Source organism: Halichoeres trimaculatus, unplaced genomic scaffold (genome assembly GCF_033239565.1).
Source record: "Halichoeres trimaculatus isolate MK-OKI-2021-1 unplaced genomic scaffold, fHalTri1.1 fHalTri1_scaffold_21, whole genome shotgun sequence".
NCBI lineage: Eukaryota > Metazoa > Chordata > Actinopteri > Labriformes > Labridae > Halichoeres > Halichoeres trimaculatus.
In genome coordinates, this window is record NW_027437199.1 from 16,760,397 (window position 1) to 16,782,193 (window position 21,797).

The 21,797-nt window shown below is 39.5% G+C and overlaps 2 protein-coding genes across 2 annotated transcripts in view; one reads left to right on the forward strand and one right to left on the reverse strand.

Annotated features, from left to right (window-relative positions):
- Nucleotides 1-482: 482 nt before the first annotated feature.
- On the forward strand, nucleotides 483-2,643 carry LOC141810667 (transmembrane protein 60-like). Its single transcript, XM_074698422.1, has 3 exons — nucleotides 483-668; nucleotides 906-1,051; nucleotides 1,212-2,643. Exons 2-3 carry the CDS (start codon nucleotides 968-970, stop codon nucleotides 1,527-1,529), a joined length of 402 nt encoding a protein of 133 aa, XP_074554523.1. The 5' UTR covers nucleotides 483-668; nucleotides 906-967; the 3' UTR covers nucleotides 1,530-2,643.
- Nucleotides 2,644-7,569: 4,926 nt separating this feature from the next.
- The window catches only part of adipor2 (adiponectin receptor 2), a 48,950-nt gene continuing 34,722 nt past the window's right edge, over nucleotides 7,570-21,797 (reverse strand). Inside the window, exons 4-9 of the mRNA XM_074698584.1 lie at nucleotides 15,670-15,843; nucleotides 12,825-12,996; nucleotides 11,875-12,061; nucleotides 11,602-11,789; nucleotides 11,119-11,312; nucleotides 7,570-9,527 (exon numbers count right to left, since the gene is read on the reverse strand). Of these exons, the coding sequence (XP_074554685.1) occupies nucleotides 9,399-9,527; nucleotides 11,119-11,312; nucleotides 11,602-11,789; nucleotides 11,875-12,061; nucleotides 12,825-12,996; nucleotides 15,670-15,843 (1,044 nt within the window). The 3' untranslated portion in view covers nucleotides 7,570-9,398. The remainder of the gene's footprint in view (nucleotides 9,528-11,118; nucleotides 11,313-11,601; nucleotides 11,790-11,874; nucleotides 12,062-12,824; nucleotides 12,997-15,669; nucleotides 15,844-21,797) is intronic.

Here is a 21,797-nt window from a genome sequence, read left to right on the forward strand (position 1 = left end):
ATAAAGAAAAGAATAAATAATAAACATTAAAAAATCTCTTTTTATAATGAATCATGACAATAAAAATACTAAACACAAGACGTGTTATAAAGAGAACTCTGCTGACATCTAGTGGAACTTAAATATCCCTACAGGTAAAGCATTTTCTAAGTCGGATAAAATGCACTTTGCTATATAAAAATACGAACTATTCAACGTTTTTTCCGGTCCAAGTGTTTGTCTCGCTGAGCTAGTTTAACAACTCGTTATGTCCACACCATTGATTCATATGTCAATTTCCATTGTTCCATATCACATCTTCCCTGTTTATTTCATCGCTGAAGGGGGGAGGTGTGGGAAAACAAATACTAGAAAAAGTAAATCAATAAGAAGTAAATAAATGATGTACCAAACAATTTATCATCTCAGTCACGTCTGTTGTACTTGCGCGTTATCACACAACTTACGGTTAGCGTGATGGACCGTGACGTAGATTAACTTGGACCAATCACCTCTGAGTACGGGCGGGGGCGAAAGAGATAACGGACCAGGAATCTCTCCGCCTGTGCTGCTTTATTTGGGGCACGTTTTATGATAACTATGTGAAATGCGGGAAAAATGTTGTAAATATTTTATTGTGCCATGCAAGGAGATGAATATGCGTGCAGGGGATCGTGTAATACGCTGAGGTAAGTTGGAGTTTGTCCTAAATAAATCAACAACCGGTGAGCTAGATGCTGCTGCTCCTTGCTACTAGCAGCTAGCTACCAATAAGGCTAAAAACAAACAATATAAACAAAAATCTTTTATATCTACTCTTAAAGAAGCATTTTCTGATCCTAAGACGCTTTATATAGCTACAAATAGTTATTCTTTGTTGATATTCTTGTCAATTTACTCCATAACTGCCTCTCCCGTTTCTGCAGGTGTTTTGTTTGGACATCATTCCTTTCTCTGTTTTCCCTGTGGTCAGTCTCTTGACACCGAGATGTCTCTTGCTCAAAGGGTTTTGTTGACCTGGGTTTTCACTCTGGTCTTCCTAATCATGCTGGTACTCAAACTGGATGGGAAGGTAAATATTTCATCTGTTACTTCCTGTCCCTCTATGGCAGCTCCTGCATGACAGGAGTTTCATCTGAAACACTCCATGTGATTTAGCCATTCACTCATTATTCAAAGTCTCAGCCATCAATTTTGCAACTAATACAATTTGTCATCCCTCCTCACTCCAGGTGCAGTGGAACTGGTTCCTAATCTTCCTCCCAGTCTGGGTTTTTGACGGCATCCTCATCCTCATGTTGGCCATAAAGATGGCTGGCCGTTGCAAGCCTGGTTACGACCCACGCAACGGCTCCCCAGACCTGCGCCTGCGTGCTTGGTACCTGACGGCCATGCTGCTCAAACTTGGCTTCTGCCTGACGCTGTGTGCCAAGTTGGAGAAGCTGGTAGATGTGAAGCTGACGTTTGTGTGCATACCTCTGTGGACCATGCTGCTGGGGGCGCTGGTGGAGCTGGGGCTGAACATCTTTCCTGAAAGACGAGAAGCTTAAGGAATGGATGGGAAGGATGATTATGTCAGTTTAGATCAGGGGTCACCGATCTTTTTGAGACTGAGGGCTACCTCAAGGGAAAGAGTGGTTCGAAGGGCTACTTGTCTAATACAATTCCCAGAAAAACATTGCACGGATCACTTTTTAATAACAATAGTAGAAGTAAAACTATGTTGTTGTGGGCACCCACATTGATGACCCCTGGTTGAGACTGTGTTATTGGAAGACAGGGAAGTAAACAATAATCATCCGTATTATGTAATTATAATGATCATAATATGTTTAGACTCTTCAAATAGCTCCATGAGATGGCTCTTTCTTCTGTCTTAAAAAAAGCCAACTGCAACTGAGATTCGAGACTACTGTGAATTCTACACTGGAAGAAGCATTGTGCATATGTTTGCTTATCTTTTGAATCAAGACGCTCAGTATTGTTTTCTTGTGTTAGTGCACTGTATATAAGCTTGCGAAGAAGGAACTGGTAAATGAAGACTTCCTTTATTTAAGCAAAATGACTTTCACTTTGGTACAGAAATCTTGAAGTGTACCTTCTCTGATACTGTGCGCCTGTATTTCCTGTATTTACACATGAACATCTTTCCTTTTCATTCCTGAGTTGTAAAACATCGACAAATTTTGTTTCATAAGTTGTTGATAAACTACGTTGGTGTTCAGCACAAGGCGAGGGGCTTCAAAGTATCTCTTTGGATCATTTAAGGAGTCTCTCCTTACATAAAAGTATCTTCAAAGAACTCGTGATGTGTTAAACTCCCCCACTGGCTGCCCCTCTGCCCCTTACAAACTCTCTTTTGTACCAACAGATCCTCATGTGCCCTGTGTTAGCTGTTTTTAGGTACAACTGTGTATCTAAGATGATGAACAGTCAGATAAATGTAGGAAAACTGAATTAAGGGTAGTTATTACTGTGTAAATTAAGCCCATTAGAATATGTTTGACCTGCAGTTGTGATGTTTATTTCATGTTCACGGTACAGCTGTCACTACATTTGTTTTGTGCCATTTGATAGTATTTTTTCTGCATTATGTTGCACATTGTTAAAATGAGGAGCAGATGCTGAAGTTGGTGATGATTTCTGCTTGTCTTGTAAAAAATAAACAGTTTCTGAACATTGTACTGTGGTGTTGTACTTCAGGTTGATATAAATCAGCATGCAGCTGCTCAGAAGGAAAGAATTAGTAGTGACCTCGGAAAAGAAAGGGAAGCTGGAGGGAAATCCTGAAAGGAGGTGATCTGAAAGGAAAACAGAGTTCACACCAGTGTGTGTATGTGTGGGGACTGACTGAAGGGTCTTTTATGGACGCTTCTCAGTCAACAACTCACTGAACAGTTTGTCCAAACTGAGACAAAAGCCTTTTCCCTAACTTAGAATATTTGAGCCAGTGGTAAGTGCTAGAACAGTTTTGCTAAAGGTTGATGGATTTTTTTCAGGAAATGTTTGAAAGTCTGTGTGACATCCACTATTATGACCTCTAATATCTATTTATTTCTCGTTGCTCTCTCAAAGGCAGAAAGGTAGTTTGTTTCCCTCTGCACTCAGTCAGCCTCAGTAACCGAAGTAAGTCTCAGTTTTATGATCAAACACATTAAACGGACAACACTTTCCTGATTCTGTTCTCTTGACAGAGGAACTGAAAATGTGAATGGAAAGTATTTGGAAAAGTTTGACACAGTTACTCAAAGCTGTGAGTGGCCTGAGCCAGTTTCCAAACTGGAAACTCTCGAGTCAGACGCCACACCTCAAACTCTGGACATCATCAGCTCAGGGAGCCGGAGATGAGTCTACTGTTGGTGCAGGGACAGAGGCAGGGTGGGTCTGAGGGTGGAGATGGAAAGTTTGCAGCAGGACAGGAAAACAAAGAGCAAGTAAAGCCTGTCATCAAATATGTGTGCTGGCCTGCTCACTGCTTGACTTAACTCCTCATAAGCCACACTGACCTGAAACAGCTGTTTACACACTGATGCTACCCTGTTTAACAAAGTAAACCACTTCTTGTGATGGTTTTACTTTGTAGTTTGATGTCGCTGTGAATAAACCTTTGCTCGATTAACTCCTCTGAATTTGTTCCACAGCTTTAATGCTGGTTTGGTGATCATTAAATTTAGAACAAGCTGTTTAAACTCACTACATTGATCGAACTCAGAGCACATTAAAGTTGTATCTAGCAGGAACCAAGGTTGTAATAGTTTTGGATTTGTCAATACAGTTTAGTTGTAGTTAAGGTTTTGACATTGTTTTTCTCATTACAGTTTAGTTTTAATTAGTTTTAGGGCGGGCATTCTAGTTTTTATTTAGTTTTAATTTTTGCAACAAGGCTTAGTTTTAGTTTAGTTTCAGTTTAGTTTTAGTTTTTTCATACCTTATTAACCAGGTGCAGGATTTAAAAAGGTAAGAATAAATATTTTGTCATACAGTTTATTTTCAAGTCCAACATAGTGCTCACTGCTCAGTCAGTGCTGATACTGAACTGTTGGCTGCTGCCTTAAACAATAGTATAAACCTAATATAAACCATGAACATAAATTATGTAAAAATAATTATAACACAAATTAAATAAAAAATAATGGAAACATAAATCAAATAAAAAATATAAACACAAATTGTATAAAACAATATGAGCTTTAATAATTAGAAACTTTGACTCTGTAACAATAAAGTCAGACTCACATGAAATTAAACTATCACAGATGCTCTGATTCATTGCTCCTCTACGTTTCGTCGCAGCACAGCGCACAGCCAGTCAGTGCAGTAAACAAGCACGTCCCAGTACGTCGCTGTGATGGTGCTGTGCGACACTGACAACTGCCGAAAACTGTCGTAAAATTGGTTGGGAAAATGTCGGATTAATTTAAATCCTAAAGGCTATTAATATTGTCAGAGACGATAACTAAGGACATTTTGTCTATAATTTTGGTTAGTTTCTGTTAGTTTTATGAACACAAGATACAGTTACAGTTTTAGTTTACCTATCGTTTTTGTTTTCTTTTCTAGTTTTAATTCATTTGAGTTAACTGCAATGTATTTCAAATTTTAGTTTTCGTTTTTAGTTTCGTTTTAGTTTACTATTATAACCTTGGCCGGAACCATTCTCTAGTTTTAGAGTCATTATTTTAGACATTTTGATAGCTAATAATATCTAGACATGCACCGATTCCCTTAATTTTGGGGGATCAGTGATCGGCCCATCCTTATGAATGAAACTGATCTTATATACCTCTGGGACGGTCTGACAGCCAGCCTTTGTTGTTTTTTTGCTCAGAGACCTAAAACTCAGGACACTTAATTGGTTGTTAAAGATAAAACGTTAAGAATTCATTGTTTCACAGGGATTGTTCAATGATTTTCAATAAAATAAGATTGGAACATTGGAGGTATGCTGTCAGTTATTAAAAAATACAATAAAAATCGGTATCAGCAGGTCAGGCTTTTTAAAGATCGATGATTGGTGATTGGCCAGAAAATTGTGATCGGTGCACCCCTAATAATATCACAAGTAATTTATTTGATAAATAGCAAAAAGTAAGGCAGTTTGTGTTTTATGCTAAATAATGATACATAAATGCCCACATCACCAACCTTGTCACTAAACTCAGGTTGAAAGTACGTTTCTTTTACAGAACTCTTGCTTCTCCCTCAGAGCACGAAGATTTCTTGAATCCTCAACTTTCCATTGCTCAATTGTTGTGATGTCCTATACATGTCAGCCTCAGCCAAAAGTCTGCAGACCGGTTGCAGTCACCTCACTCATCACTGTGAGCTCTTTAATTTTGGGGACACTCACTGGCTGTCTCTTATTTACACGGCTCTGCTTGGCTGTGTCCCTCTATACCTCTGTACGCTCCTCCAGAAACTGAAAACCTTTATGCCATGTGCTCCCAGGAAAATTTTCATCTACCTGTTCCCTGTGTCAGGGCTGAAATGGGGAAAAAGCATTCAGCTTTGCTGTTTTTTATTCGTGGAATGCTCTACAGACTGACCTCAACCTGTCCAGACTCAGTCCTCTGAGAGCCTTCCATTCCTTACTAAATGAAAAACAAGACACTATGGACCAGCGCCTGTGTTTCTGAACTTGTTGTTTTCACTCACCTCCACCACTTTATTCTGTAATTTATTTTAAAGTATTGTTTTATCGTTCTTTAAATGACCGTACCTATTTATTTATTTATTTATTTATTTATTTATTAGCAAAAGAGATCCAGATCTCAACGTGTTTATATCTGGTAAAATAAAGGTTAAATGAAAAATGAAAAAAAAAAAAAAGTGAGATTCATGTCATGTTTACAACTGCTCCTTTAACTTGGATGAAGGATCTGAGTATTTCCCATGGTGTGGGAAGGAACAGTCAAGAGTTTAGAGACAGGAAAAGAAGTAAACCTGGAAATGATTTACTCCGCTCAAATTGCTTGTAGCTAATCTGCAGCTTTACACTTGACCTTAAAGAGTGAGCACTTTGAGCCCAAACACTGTGGACTGTGTGTGTAAGCCACACTCACTCGGTTCATCAAGATTTTTCCAAGTATTCCCTCCAAAATCCTCCCTTTGTCTCCGCTCCAGCTTCCTGCCTCCCTCCCTTCAGGCGGCACTCACTGTAAAGGTCAGCGCAGCTCTGGTAACATTCCAAGAGAGCTGAAGGATGAAAGAGGCTGTTTTGGTCGTTTCTGACCCGACACATACCAGCACAGGATTATGAGGCTGGAGTGTGTATGATACGTCTGCCACTGTATTAAAAACACCTGTTCAACTGCTCCTTAACACATATATCTGATAAGCCAATCACATGGCTGCAGTTTAATGCATTTGGTCATGTAGACATGGTGAAGACAGCAGCTGGAGTTCAAACTGAGCATCAGAATGGGGAAGAAAGATGATTTAAGTGACTTTGAACATGGCATGGTTGTTGGTCTGAGTATTTCAGAAACTGCTGATCCACTGGGATTTTAACCCACAACCATCTCTAGGGTTTACAGAGAATGGTCCCAAAAAGAGAAAATATCCAGTGTGCAGCAGTTCTGTGGGCCAAAATGCCTTGTTGATGCCAGAGGTCAGAGGAGAATGGACAGACTGGTTGGAGCTGATAGAAAGACAACAGTAACTCAAATAACCACTGGTTACAACCGAGGTCTGCAGAAGAGCATCTCTGAACACACAACACGTCCAACCTTGAGGCAGATGGGCTACAGCAGCAGAAGACCACACCAGGTGACCCTCCTGTCAGCTAAGAACAGGAAACTGAGGCTACAATTCACACAGCAACACCAAAACTGGACAATAGAAGATTGGAAAAACGTTGCCTGGTCTGATGAGTCTGGATTTCTGCTCCACATTCAGATGGTAGGGTTAGATTTGGGGTCAACAACATGAAAGCATGGATCCATCCTGCCTTGTATCAACGGTTCAGGCTGCTGCTGCTGGTGTAATGGTGCGGGGGATATTTTCTTGGCTCACTTTGGGCCCCTTAGTACCAACTGAGCATGGTTTAAAGTCCACAGCCTACCTGAGTATTGTTGCTGACCATGTCCATCCCTTTATGAGCACAGTGTACCCATCTTCTGATGGCCACTTCCAGCAGAATAACGCTCCATGTCATAAAGCTGGAATCATCTCAGACTGGTTTCTTCAACATGGCAATGAGTTCCCTGTACTCAAATGTCCTCCACAGTCCCCAGATCTCAATCCAATAGAGCACCTTTGGGATGTGGTGGAACGGGAGATTCTCATCATGGATGTTCAGCCGACAAATCTGCAGCAACTGTGTGATGCTATCATGTCAATATGGACCAAACTCTCTTAGGAATGTTTCCAATACCAGGCGGGTGAGTAGAAAGTCACTCTCGGATGTTTATGTCTTTCTTATTCTTACCTGATGTAACTAAATATACTCTTAATTTCCCTTACATGTAGTGGTTATGACTCTAAACAAATGTTAGTTTCTCATTTTAAAGTCCTTTAAGTGGTGAACTGATATAATTCATGACACTGTTTTCAGATTCAAAAACCTTTTTTATTAGAACAATACAGCAGATATAAAGGTCTATTGCAATCAAACACTCCCATCAGAACGGAACGTGTGCTTCAACAGACGGTATGCGCTCCCCAAGAGAAATAAATTAGATCAAATAAAAACAGAGGATGAAGAAAAAGAAAAGAAAAACCAAAAGATGCAAAGAAGAGATCACTCCAATAGCAAAACAACTAAAGCTGCTGAAGAGTGGAAACTTTGCAGATTTCTAACAGAGCTGCACAAACGTTTCCATTCTACAGGTTCTGAGAGATTTTGGTATTGAAACACTTCAGTTTGAATCTTTAAAAAGTTTGACACTGAACTCCATCAGATATTAGAGGAGACTTTCTGTTTTGCTATTTTGATGATCTGAGAGAAACCAGAGGTAATAGGAAAGTAAATAAAGTGAAATTAAAGCTTGGATAATAATAATCATAATAAAAGAAAACCAAAGAAACAGCAAAATAAAATGCAATCCAATCAAAATGAAACACGTTAACAGAGTATTGTTTTTTAAAGAGGTGAATCTTATTAAGGGACACAGCGGGGGGAGAAGGCGATTAAATGCATCTTTACTGTAGTAACACTGCAGCAACAAGATACATATAATATAACCCTGGGCCTGATCTTAAAATATCTAGAAGTTCTCTTTGATGTGTTTGAAATGTTATGTATATGTCAAACAAGCACATAATGTGGACAGAAATGAGTTTTTTTTTCTACACAACTGATGATTCTCAAAATAAAAGTAGCTACAGATGTTTAATAAAACTTGGTTTTAACTTTTGGTTTTGGAGTACTAATGTTTAAAGATCAGTTAAAAATAACTGAGCAAAGGAAAGTCTCCTTCATCGCGTGTCGAGGTCAGAAAAGTCACTTACAGGACATATTCCAGCAAGTCTTGACATTGCTGTGTGTTCGATAAGATTTAGATGTTGCGCCTTTCTCCCCCTCAACTCCGCTCATCTTTGCATAAAATAAAAATCGGACTTTGTGAAGATGTTTGAAGCACAAACCTCAGCCTTTAAGCCTTTTCACTGCACCTCCAGCTGGAGCAAGTGTGGATAAAACACCCCTGCTTCCTCTTTAACTGATTTATCCTCTAACATATTTATTTCTGCTTACCATCATTTCGTATTTTTTTGTTCTTTTTTGAATATATATTTCATACAAATCTATAACCCAAAATTTAGAAATCTTATTTACATGGAAAAAGTTTTTTTTTTACTTTTAAAAGTGACTATTACCTCCCTTTACTGCCCCGGTTCCCAACATCTCTCCCTGCTACCTTCACAATCCTGGAACGAATCCAAAGTCCATTTCTTCTTTTATAATCGAAAGCTCTAAACCTGGAATAAACAGCAAAAACAACCCAAAACGTTTGTCTCTTAAAGCCACAATTATGCTTCCTTTTTTGTATCGAACCATCAAACTCTTAAACATCAGAACACAGAAGAGAGTTGGGGATATTTGTGTGGAGGTTTTGAACGCCTCGTGCCCCTTTTCAAACAAACGGGGACACTTTCTGGAAAGAGCAGAGTCTCAGAAACTGGTTTATAAAATGTCTCTGAAGTGAAGCAACAGAGGAGGAGGGTTTGACAGACAGAGGGACAGAAAGAGAACAAAAACCCCTCATCAGTCAGTTTTAACAGCGCCCTCTGGGAGGCCGTCTGGTGTATTACACACAAAAACTCACACCAGACAAGCCGCTTGGCTCTTCAGTCTCGGGGAGCGTTTTTATTTGCTGTGTGTGTTTCTACTTCTGTGCATATTATCAGAACCAGTGCCTCCCTGTAAGGTGTGTGTGACTGGGTGTGAGTCAGCATGTCAGAGTGTGTGTGGGGCGTTGTTAGAGGGCGCCATCTTCTGCGCAGCCGGCGCCCACTGTGTAGCGAAACTCCTGCAGATTGGAGACCCCGTGGAAGTGAACGAAAGCCCCCGCAACCACCAGGATGTGGAACAGCTGGTGTGAGTGGAACTAGAGCCCGAGAAGGAGGGAGACAGAAAGAAAAGGGTAAATACAGAGGTAGAGTGAAGTCATACTCAAACTGTATCATGTTTATCACTATAAACGGTTCAGGAACGAATTCTTCTATTTTAAGAGTCAAACCCATAAATATATGAGCCTCAAGTGTGGTTTTAAACTATGAAACCAACTTTTTCTTTAAAAACTCAAAATCAAAACTGGATTCAGAATTTCTGCAGTTTTTACATTTTTGTGGTCAAATCTGGTTTACTGAGGTTGGATACAGAAACACATTAAATAATAATTCACAGCTACAGAAGTCGCTGGTGTTTCAAGTTGAAGTGTGACCCTGCTAACCGGTGACTTGTCATCAGACCATCACTTAGTTGCTGGTTAGCATGGTCACTTTTTACTCCAAAAACACCAATTCCTGTCAGAATTCAGTGGAACATGAGTCCACGGTGGAGTATCGTTTCTGACAACTGCAGAACGGCCAGAGATTTTTGTGCTGCTTACAGTTTAAATTCAGAGTTTAAAGACCACTATCTCCTCTGTATCTTTTTATTCGTGCTGCCAGATGATTAAAAAACTTAATCTAATTAATTACAGAATTTGTAATTAATTAATCTAATTAATCACATTTTAATCTCATATCTGCTTAAGGTCCCCAAATAAAGAATCTGAGTTTTAGGACATTACAAAATTGTAGTGCATGACAATCTCAATTTGATTACGACTATTTAGTGATATATAGAAGTAAATTGTGTTTTTTAGCAGGGGGAGGTGGGTTTTGTCGGAGCTTGTCTATCAAAATCATGCTGGTAAACTACTGTGGGTGAGAGCGGTGCGCTCTTTGGATGAGAGCTCAGCATGGATATGAGGAGAAGATGTGAGATGACAGAGACACAGCGAGACGCTGCAAGTCAGAAGAGTTCAGGCAGCTCACGCTCCAACTGAGGATGTGTCATGGAAGTTCAGACAAAAAGAGCGGCGCCGTCGTGAGAAAAGACGATGGAGAGGATCAAAGGATGGAGCGCTTAAGACGAAAAAAAATGAAAAAAATTCGCTTTGTCTGTTTTTTGGATCAAAAACAGAAAGAGAGACATAAAGAAGAGAGCCAACTCTTCCTAGGTAGTTTTGGTGTTTACATAGTCATAGAAAACAATATGATTTGGGTCTTGAAAGATTGTTTAAGATACTCTGAATATGGCTGGCAGCTAATGAGTTAATTGTGTTGATTTTTTTTAATGCATTTATTTGCGGCATAATTAATTAATCTAATTAATGATTAAAGAGACAGCCCTACTTTTTATGAATCACTTTTTGGGAGAACTTTGTGCCTGATTGGTTCAGGAGTGTTTGGAAACGTGGCGAGCAGAGTGGAGGAGAACATTCAAAGGTTCAGTGACTGCAGCCTCTTCAGTTTATTCGGCATACATTTCGGCTGCAAAACCAAAGAGGCGCCCTGACCACAGAAAATTTTTTCAGTGCATACATGTAATTTCTTATGCTTGAAAAATTAGCTTTATAACTGTCACATTTTGATTTTGAGAACTTAACCTCCAGGTTTTTGTCAGTGTATGTGTGTTTGTGAGTCACTCACCCAGATGTCACACTTGCCGGGGAAGAACCTCTCAGGGATGCGAGCGGCGTACAAACAGGCTCCTGTGATGTAGAGTGTTGCCATGAGGAGCAGCCAGCCCATCTGACCAATGGTGGTGGCTTTGATCAGACCCTCACTGATGACAAAGTGCAGAGTGGGGACCACACCGCTCAGGCCCAGACCCACAAATACTCCTGCAGACAAACAGAGAAGCAGAGATGAAGTCTTCCCCTTCAAGAAAGATGTAGATACTTGTCACAAAAGTCCTGCTTCAATCTGTCTCTACTTTGATCAGCAATGGCAGCCAAAAACACATGAAATAACAGCAAATGACTCTAAACTGAAAAGTTTAAGGATGATAACCAAAGACCTTGCTGAAATATATAAAGAATGTGGTTTGAATAATTTTTTTTTACAAATCCAAAGCTGGCGCTGCTTCGAGGAAGTAGAAAACCATTGAAATGTGTGTGTGTGGTACTCTACCTGCTCTGACTCCTCTGTACTGGGGCGTGGCAAAGAAGTCACACTGTGAAACAGTGATAGCAGCCAATCCTAGAACACACACCACGATCAGGTAGATAAAGCAGGGCTGAGGGGAGCAGTAGAAGGAGTAGTACAACCAGGGGACGAAGGAGCCCATGATCAGGAAGGCGATTCCACTGTAGTCCAACCTGAACACAAAGAAACACGGAGTCAACATCAGCTTTAAGAATATCCACAAAAATCATTCAGAGAAAATATCGGAGCAGGTCTTACTTGGAAAAGACTCTGGAGACGCCCTCAGAGTGACAATAGACTGTGTGGAAGAGCCAGGAGAAGGAGAGGCAGAGGATGGCGCCCAGGAAAAACATCCCGATCACCACTTTCTCCTGGACCGGAGCCACAAACGACATGTTGGGTCTGAACATGTACATGAGGCCCAGACAGAGGAAAAACAAACAGCCTGCAGAGAGAGAAGAAAGGCGGTGAGGAGTGAGAGATAATCAAGATAAATCACAGACTGTGTGAGTGATGCACCCCGCTGAGGTAATCAGTGGAAGCGTTCCCTCAAGATAATTAAAAAATATTAAATTCAGGGGTTCAGAAGTGCAACATTAGCTTCAACATTACTCTTCTTTTAATCCATCAGAGTGTGATGAGTAGAATTAATGATAAGCAAAAGTGATGCAATTCTTAAAGGATTCTTAGAGCAGAATTTTGATGTAGTTTGTTGTTTGACCACACGGTGGCAGCAGAAACACACAAAACCTGCTTTATGAAGTTACAGAACAAAAAACAAAAACAGGAAACTTCAACAAAGTGTTGAAACAACAAACAGCTTCAGAAAAACAGATCTAAAAGCAAATCCAGGTCATTCTAATTCAAACCTTCAACCCAAACAAAGAAAAATAACAAGATGTGAAATCTGTCGGATTTGAGGGCTTTGTGTTCTTGCACGGCACATATTAAGGTGAGGGAAGGAGATTTTGAGGCTTTATGTTGTGAAAGTTCAAATAAGGTTTAGTTATCCAACAGTTCATTGAACTCTGAGGTTAAAACAGAACAAGTGAGGAAAGAAGCAGATTACATAAACACACAAAAACAAACTCCTCTTGTTAATGTTACTTAACAGAGTCTGCTCTAACTTGTCTGTTAGAGAGAAAACCAGCAGACAGCTAAGGTGACCAGGGTGAAAGTGTGTGTTTAATTCTCTGATAAGACGTTACCTAGCAGATGAGTCCAGATGTTTCCCGTCTCTGTGTGGATTCTGAAGATGCTCTTGAAGCAGGCTCGGAAAGAAGGCATAGGCGGCCTGTGGCCATGAAGCAGGAAGTCGTTGTCCTTCAGCCAATCGGGGAGGACGTCGTGAGGTATGACTCGCCACCTGCCCTCCCACACCTGATTGGTTGAGAAGAGACAGAACATAGAAACATTCAGTTACATAAAGTATTATCTTATTTAGGTAGCAAAAACATTCAGGGCTCTGAGACGTGTGCCGCGTTTGGTCTTGTCTTAAATTTAAAAGTTTTTTCTCAATCGTCATATTATTTTTTTTCCTGGTACCTAATTTATCTTTTCCCTCATGACTTTGAGGCATAAAATCAAATGTGTCCTACTTCTCTTTAATGTCATCATGGCTACCTCCATCGTTAAACTTTAGGTACACTTTCCCGATAAGTGATGATACAACTCTTGTTTACCATTTTTATACTCAATAAAGGATGATAACCTGACTTCCAGCCTTTGACTCTGATTCATTCCACGTTTTTCACATCAGGACCGCTGGGTTATGGGGAATGAGTCACTAAGGAATAACTTTTCATGGCCCAGCTTCTTTTGTTAATCTTGTTTATGAGTGTATATGTGTCCAGACAAATCCAATTCTTGAGGGGGAAAAAGTTTGTTCAACCGTACTTTAATATTTTGAGAGTTTCTATTTTCTGTGAATGATTATGACTTCACCGTAAATATACAAGTCCCTGCCTTCTAGGGATGGGAATTGATAAGATTTTGTCAATATCGATGCCCTTATTGATTCTGCTTATCAATCTGATTCTTTATCGATTCCCTTATCAATTCCTGTTGTGAATTATTTGGTGTAAAAAGTAGCTTTACAGGTTTTCTGTGTCAACATTTAATTGAGTTTATACTGTAAGTGAATAAAATGTAATTGGTCACTGAGTCTGGAAACAGGTAAAAATTGCACACGATGTGACGTTGGTGTACTGTTTTGTAATCTATCAATAATCCAAGTAGGCCATCTAGTGTCTCAAAGTGGTTATAGCAATGGTTTAAGTTGTTTGGAACCTTTCCGTAGTTATAAAGTCTGCCATGAGCCTTTCAATTGCCTGTTAGCTTTTGACATTTAAAATTCTCAGTATTTTTTTTACAAAGAGTGGATGTGATATGTTTCTGTGATGAAAGTTGAAATTCTATTCTGAAGCTGAAGTTATACTGATGTATGCTAACTGCTAGCATATCAATGCAGTTTCCCATATACGTAAGCATCAAGGTTGCGCTATTTTGTTATTTTGGTAAATAAGGTGATTTATACCGTTTTAAATGTACTGAATATGAATCCTGAGAGAGAGTAAAAACATTTCTTTATGAAGTCAGTTCTTCAGAAAAACTTCAAGCTGAAAATCCTGAATCAGCGTTTTCTTGGGAAACATTATCTAACTGCTAAGCTAAGATAGCTGCAGCAGACTAGCCGACGTAAGACCCAGCGGCTCTGGCACAATGTAAAGAATTGATAAAGGAATCGTTAAGCAGAAGGTCTTATGATATCAATGGATTGAAACATTTATCTATTCTCAACAGGAACCAGTTTTTGATTCCCATCCCTACTGCCTTGTATCTGATTACATTGGTTGCAATTTCATCAAGGCGTAAATGCCCAGTGCATACATTAGATTTTAAGGTAATTGAAATGTTTAAATGCTGTTTACTGGTTGTTCAGTGACCTTTGGTGCTCACTGAGTGTGTCTGTTTGTAAAAGGGGTCTACTGTACACGATAATGAGAGCGTGTAGTGTGTGTGTGTGTGTCAGTGTCAGATGAACAGTATCTCGGCCAAGTGATGTAAATAAATAGACTGAAACCTGATCTGGTACACACGCCTGATGGAGAGGGCAGAGGGACAGAGCCTCTCCAGAGATTCATTTCCCTAAGTTACTACCAGCTGGCTGTAACTTTAACAGACTCTCAGTGTGTGTGTGTGTTTATGTACACAAACTGGTTCAGCAGCTTAAAAATAGCCTCACTCTAACTTCAGGTTGGCTGGCTTCTTCAGTTTTATTTGAGATGAGTGATAAAAAAAACATTAGTTGACCTTTACCCTGAGAGCTAGTGGTAAAGACCAAGAAACTAAACTATTAGTCTTCAAATCTAAGCAAGTGTTTATGTCTTACTTTTAGTAAAAATTTAAATTAATATTTTCATTAGACTGAATATGAGCCAATTTCCTTGACATGTCCAGAAAAACGTCTTATTACAAGATATTAAGAGACAGAATCTGAACTGAATTGACCAGTTTTTCAGGACTTGTCAGGTGAACGTGGCTCAAATAAACTCTAATGAGAGAATTCTCTAAAAAAATGAGACAAGCAATTTTCAGTTATCGCAGTTTAACAATGTGTTGCTTATTATTTAATTTTCTTAGCTGAAACTTGACGGTCAAACATGCGTTTTATGAGTAGTGACTGTGTTGCATTTGGTCATTTTCAGGTTGGCTTCTGCTCAAATCAATAAAACATTATCTCTGAGAAGTGGAGCAATTATAAAGTTTAAAAATAAACCAGAGTGTGCAGGAAATGCTAAGTAAACACAGCTGTTTTTATTGTGTTTTTATGGTTTGAGAAGTTTTTTTACAGTGTGTTTTACAGAGTGGTTATAAAACCAGCACCTGTAAAACAAACACAGCTCCAGGGAAGATAAACAGATTTAGTGGGAGGTGGGAATTAAGACGTGTGAGGATTAGGGGGAAATATTTCTTATAAAAAGGGGACGTAGAAATGCAACTCATTCAGAATAACCTCTGAAAGCAGCTGCAGTAAGAGTGAGCGTGTGTTACCTTGTGAACGAACTCCTCCATCCTCTCCATGGCGTGGTGAGCCTGCAGCAGCGGAGTCATCCCCATGAAACCTTCATCACTGCTCCTCTCGTCCTCCTCCTCCTTCCCCTCTCCTCCTCTTCCTCTGTCGTCCTCTTCATTTTTTCTTCTGTCCTCTTCACACTCTGGGACACTCTGAAGAGAAACACAAAACAGAGACAATGTCAGATCAGGTCAGCGTTTTCATGACACCAGAGTAAATCATAAACAGATTTTAAAGCTGTGCTAAAGCAAAGAATCAAACTCAGAATTGTTATTTCTTGGGGATTTCATCTTTGTTAAATGACTGAGCTGAGGGATGAAGACAGGAAGGGGGATCCTTTGTTCGTGCCACCACATGATGAACACTTGAGAAACGTGTCCATTGATCCAGCTGACACGATCCTGCTCTCACATGCAAATGAAATTCGATGTGACAAGAAGAGTTCCTTTCAGGTTCATCACTGATCACTTTGCATCACTTGTACTCAACCTGCGATGTTTGCACGAACACAGGTTGTGTCTGTGAATCCTGATCATGTTATCTTTCAAATCTCTGATTTTCAATCATGACCTCGATGCAGCGTGTGATTGTAAAGAGCCTGCGTGTTCCTGTGTGTGCTGCGGCTAAAAGCAACCAGCTGGATCACTTGATCTTCATGTTGCATTGTGTTTATGAACCACAGCAAACCCACTAACGCTGTGACAGCGAGTGTGGTTCAGGGCGTTTAATCATCTGTGAACTGACGTGCCTGCAAGGTGCTCAGGCTCTTCAGATTAAAACAATTCAAGACACTGTGCACAACATGTCCTGAAGCAGAAGATGCCAGGCTTCTTTGACTTTCAGAGACGTCATGATAAACTCAGAGCCAAACCTCCTCATATGGAAACATCTGAGCTTAGATTTGCCTCATCTTATATCTTTACGCATCTTTTATCTGCTAGGTTACACCGGATGTCCTCATGTACGGACAGCTTTTGTTTTGTGGGATTGTAATCTTTTCTGTTAGGTTGTAATAATTAAGATGTGCAAAACCTCAAAGAAAGAGTGTATTTAAGTAAGAAGGTGCCAATATTTGATCGAACATATGTCAACTAGGGATGGGTAATAAATTAGGTATTTTGTAGTAGGGCTGAACAATTCATCCAATTTAAACCGATATCGCAATTTTCAAATTGCAAAGGCTGCAATTTTGAAAATATATAAATTTTAAAGTGCATTTACTTTGGTCTTTGTTTTGTTACTGATGAGAGATCAGTAATATTTTTATATGATTAATATTTATATTTATGTTCGAAGAGTGTTTCTTTTTCATTTTGTAAAAAAGTGCATTCCACATAATGACTTATTTCAGTGGTTGAGCCAGAAATTTGGTCTTATTTACATTTATGCACTTTATTTGGTGTGATATACATAGAAGAGAGGATTCATATCTATTTTTTATATTATTGTTCTTTCCAGGCCTGTCATTCTGCAGTGCTTTGTTCCTTTCACTGATTTTATTAAAGGCAGTTAATGATAATTTTATTAACAGTCAATATTCTACTATGACTGTAATAGTTAAATCAAGATATGTTAATTGTATCAATTCATGCTTCAGTTCATCTCATTTCATCATAACACGTAGATGTGGCCTACAAGAAAGAATTGTTTACATGTTGATAGTTTCCTTTGTTGTGTTGGTGATAATATGGAACTATTTATTGCTTGTGTTCGGTGAATAATGTAGAAGATAAACATCCTCCCCCCAAATATCGCACGTCAAATCGCAATCACAATATTGGTCCAAAAAAATCGCAATTAGATTATTTCCCAAAATCATTCAGCTCTATTTTAAAGGTACTTATCCCTAGTTGACATCTACATCAAAATTACTGGGCACCGATTCGTGTAAAACCAAAAGGTACCATGTTTAGGGAGTAGTTGATTTTCCATGGACATGAACACAGCATTGAAATATGTTAAATTGAGAAAAATCTATATTTTATTATCTAACAAATTGATATTTTTCACCACATAAACACAAAAAAGTACCAAAAATTGGTACCATTGAGTACCAGTACCAATTACCAGATACCAGGCATCAGTACCGCATCATTTTAAATGTGAAAGGTACCCATCCCTAATGTCAACACAGTACTTGTTAACTCAATCAAACCCAGTAGCTGTCACAGCTGGGGAGCCAGGATCTGAGTTAATATGACCAGTGCTCTGTGATAAACACACAATCATTCATCACAAGTGACACAAAAACAAACGAAATCACACCGACACACTCAAGGAGAATTGATCGTTGTGTGTGAGTGAAGTCAGGTAGGCAGAATCAAAGTGTTCAGGGTAAAAGACGTGATGTAAACACACCATCCTCACAACGCCACTTTCTGCTGAGAGGAAGTGATTGGTAAAGATGTTTCCAGGAGCAGGAGGAGGTGGGGTGACAGAGAGGAAATTCAAAGAAAGCAGAAAGACACACAAAGAGCAGAAGAAAAGGAGAGAAAGAGAAATCTTGTTGTATATATAATGCATGACTAACCCATTTCTGGATACCCAACAGCAAAACACTCCGACTGGATGCATGCTTTTTGCTTTTGTGAGCTTCACGTCTGTTATGTGGATGTATTTACAAATTTCACAGTCACCCAGCTTCTCAAAGTCTTAGCCTGTGTGTGTTTGTGTGTGATTACAAGTGTGTTGATCGCGTTCATTCATCCGTGAAGATCCCGGTCGGCTGTCACGTGCAGTTATAGACACGATTTTGATCACATCTGTATTACCACTCATAAATCTACACTTTGAGAGCCGAGATAAAGGCGACACCTGGCATCGATTATTGTGCGTGTGCGACTGTGTGTGTGAGTTCAAGCGTCAGTGATGGAGTGCACAATGTGAGCAGAGGGTATGTAGGTGACTGCCAAGTAGTCACGTGTGCTCTGCAGTCACTATATGTGTGTGTGTGTGTGTGTGTGTGTGTGTGTGTGTGTGTGTGTGTGTGTGTGTGTGTGTGTGTGTGTGTGTGTGTGTGTGTGTGTGTGCGTGTGTAAAAGCCTCTGATGTGTGTCCATGCATGCACATAATGTAGGTGTAGGCTTAGATTCAGCTGCAGCCAGCCTCACTGTGGACTGTGAGGTTATTCTTGAAGGGTGTGAATACCCCTTTGTGAGTGTGTGTGTGAGAATATGCAGAGAAGTGTGTGTGCATATGTGTGAGTGTGTGCGGAGTTAATAGGTTGACCTCTAAATGTGCAATCACTACAAAGATAAACTCAGCACATTTATGCATGAAAACGGGGTGAATGCACCTCGTCTGTTTCACACATGATACACTAATCCAGAGCTCTGTAACAGTAAACACCAAGGAGAGTGTGACACACACACACACTGCTCGAGCTAACACATTCAGTGTGAAAAAGAAACATAAACAGCGTGAGAGAGACAGAGATATATGGGAGGTGTTAAACACAAACCTTGAACGCTTTGCGTGATTTATGATCAGACGTGTTTTTGTCGGGAAAACACCTAAAAACTGAAACACAAACTGTTATTTTGGGCCTTCCTCTCTGGAAGGGGATTCACACCACACTCATTTTGGGACTGATTTTACTACTCGGAAACAAGTTTCTTCTCTTAAACTAAAACAAGAAATGTGGACAGATCTTTCCCTTTCAACTGTGAGATCAGACAATTCACCTCACCTGCATCAATGCCGTGCATGTGTTAATCAAGGAGTAATTTTCTATTTGCTTATAAAATAAAAAAGTTACATCCATGTAGATGTACAAGAATGGTTCAAATCACTGCAGGAAAGCTGCAGTAGTTCTGTTTTTAAAGCAACAGTAGGTGACTTTATGGTAATGTAGGTTTAAAGAGGGGGTGTGAGGCTTCCTCATATTTCAAACATAGATATAAATGAACTGGGCTGAGTGTCTAAAGTAAGACCTGTGCAGATTTTCTGATTGCTATGTATTCATCTGTTGTTGAAATTCCTGAATACTCCCTCTTTAAAGACACAGATGCAGTTATGCAAAGTAAGAGTTTTTAAAAAATCTTGCATTAGACAAAAAATAGTTTTTGATGTCAATTATGTAAAGCTACTGCTGGGATACCACCAGGGTAGTGCAAAGTCTTTAAAAGCAAAAAAAAGCGCACAATACCCCCTCTTTAAAGAACCCTGTTTGCAGTAACCATGGGCTCAAGAGGATACTCAACACACATGGGTATGACTTTTCACTTTGGTGTTTGATGTGACAGACTGAGAAACACATTCTCACTACTTTAAGCTACCAGGCGTACATTTACTTTGGAGAGGAGATCTTTTCAATTCTACCTTTCTTTGTCCAAGACGACTCCTTGCAGGATGCAAAGCAATGAGATAATGAATCTATTTTTATGTTGCACTGTTTGCAACATGACAGCAAGCAAGTTAGTAGCATAGTTTAGTGTATAGGAGGTGAGCAGACTATCTAGACTATATAGCTTGTATAACAATAACTGACATGCATGTTTGATGTACTGTTTCGTGGGAGGGGCTTAGTGAAGAGGCACCAAGGGGAGGAGTCAAAGTGTTCATGTCACATACTGCTTCTTTAACCAGCAATTTTCTTAACTGTAAAAGCCCAATGCCTACATCTCCCACAAAGCATCCAGACTAGGGATGACAGGTATAGGTATTGGGCCGATACCAGCCTTTTTTCAAGGTATCAAGACTCGTAAAGGCTGCAGATACTGGCAGCAGATACTTAAGGCAAAAAAAATCGTACGTTGAGCAAGTCCTCCTTGCCACTAGATGCTGCTATTTGTTGCAGTTTAACACCACTGCAAATGTGCGCCAGGTCTTTCTCAGACAATATGGATGAACCAGGAAGAGTTCACACTTAAACTTTTTTATTTTGCACATTAGTTTACTTTAAAAAACACTTCAAATCTGACAGTTGTTAGTTTTATTGTGCACTTTTAATATATATTTCTAATATTTATAAAAAAAATTCTAAACTCAGAGAGAGTTGTTTGTGTTTTATGTGGACTTGATGGCAAAGTGACTGTGCTGTCCTTGATCAAAATGATCAATCACTGTTAATTTAAATTTTCTGTATCAAAAGTGCTAGTATTATCGGTACGCGGTATCTGTGAGTACTCAAGAAAGAGTACCTCCACTGGTATCGGTCTGCATAAAAAGTGGTATCGAACATCCCTAATCCTGACTCCCAATTCAGCCTGAGATCTGAGTGCATCTAGTGATGATTCTGCTCCACCAAACCAGCCCAAAGCTGAGAAAAGGAAGCAGCTCAGACAGGATGACTAATATTTGACATCAGATACCGCAACAGATGTTAACTCAAGTGACGTCACCAAAGGGAGTTTGTTGTATTTTAAGCAGTATTCCTGAAACCAAAAGTATTTTTTTCAGTTGACTCACGAATAAACAGAAATAACATGATCTGGAAATTTTCAATAAATTGGGTTACTTAAAAATGAATCACTACATCTCCCAAGAGTACAATTACGTGGAGCTCCCTCAGTAGCTGCAATATTTACAACATGAATATTTTATCATAGTTACAGAAATGCATCAAGATCTTAACAAATACAAACCTTAACACTGGTTAAAAATGTGCTGCTAAAACTATGAAAGGAGTTGCACTTTAGACACCGGGTGATTGTCATAGCACCACCGACATATGATGGATAAAAAAACTCTACCGCAGCCATTTCCTGCTTTGATCTTATAAGTATTTGTGCTCAATATGTGGGAGAGTCTGTTCGGTGGCACCTTTCTGCCTTTGCACCAATGAAACAGAAATGGTTGATGTAAAAAGGAAGTTGTGGGGTTTCAGAGAGAAAGATGATTCTGTAAACAACCAGCTGGCAGCTTGAGAGAGAAAAGAAACTGTGTTTTCTCTCGTGAAACATCTGCTCAGCTGTTTTTAACTCAATCCACGCTGAGAAAACTACAGCGTTGAGTTTTAGCAGCAGGTGATGAATAGTTTGGCTGAAGTTGCTGAAATCATATCTAAAGAGTGAAGTTGCTTCTTGGAATTAAGGGCTATCCCTTACACTCCAAAGTGATCCCACACACACACGCATACTTCTTGGATCAATGCAGCCTGTCCGCC

Bases quoted from the DNA above. Each gene is read 5' to 3' on its own strand.
- LOC141810667 (XM_074698422.1), top strand. From the start codon at position 968: ATGTCTCTTGCTCAAAGGGTTTTGTTGACCTGGGTTTTCACTCTGGTC. The intron at 1,052-1,211 runs GTAAATATTTCA...TCCTCACTCCAG, and splicing joins TACTCAAACTGGATGGGAAG to GTGCAGTGGAACTGGTTCCT.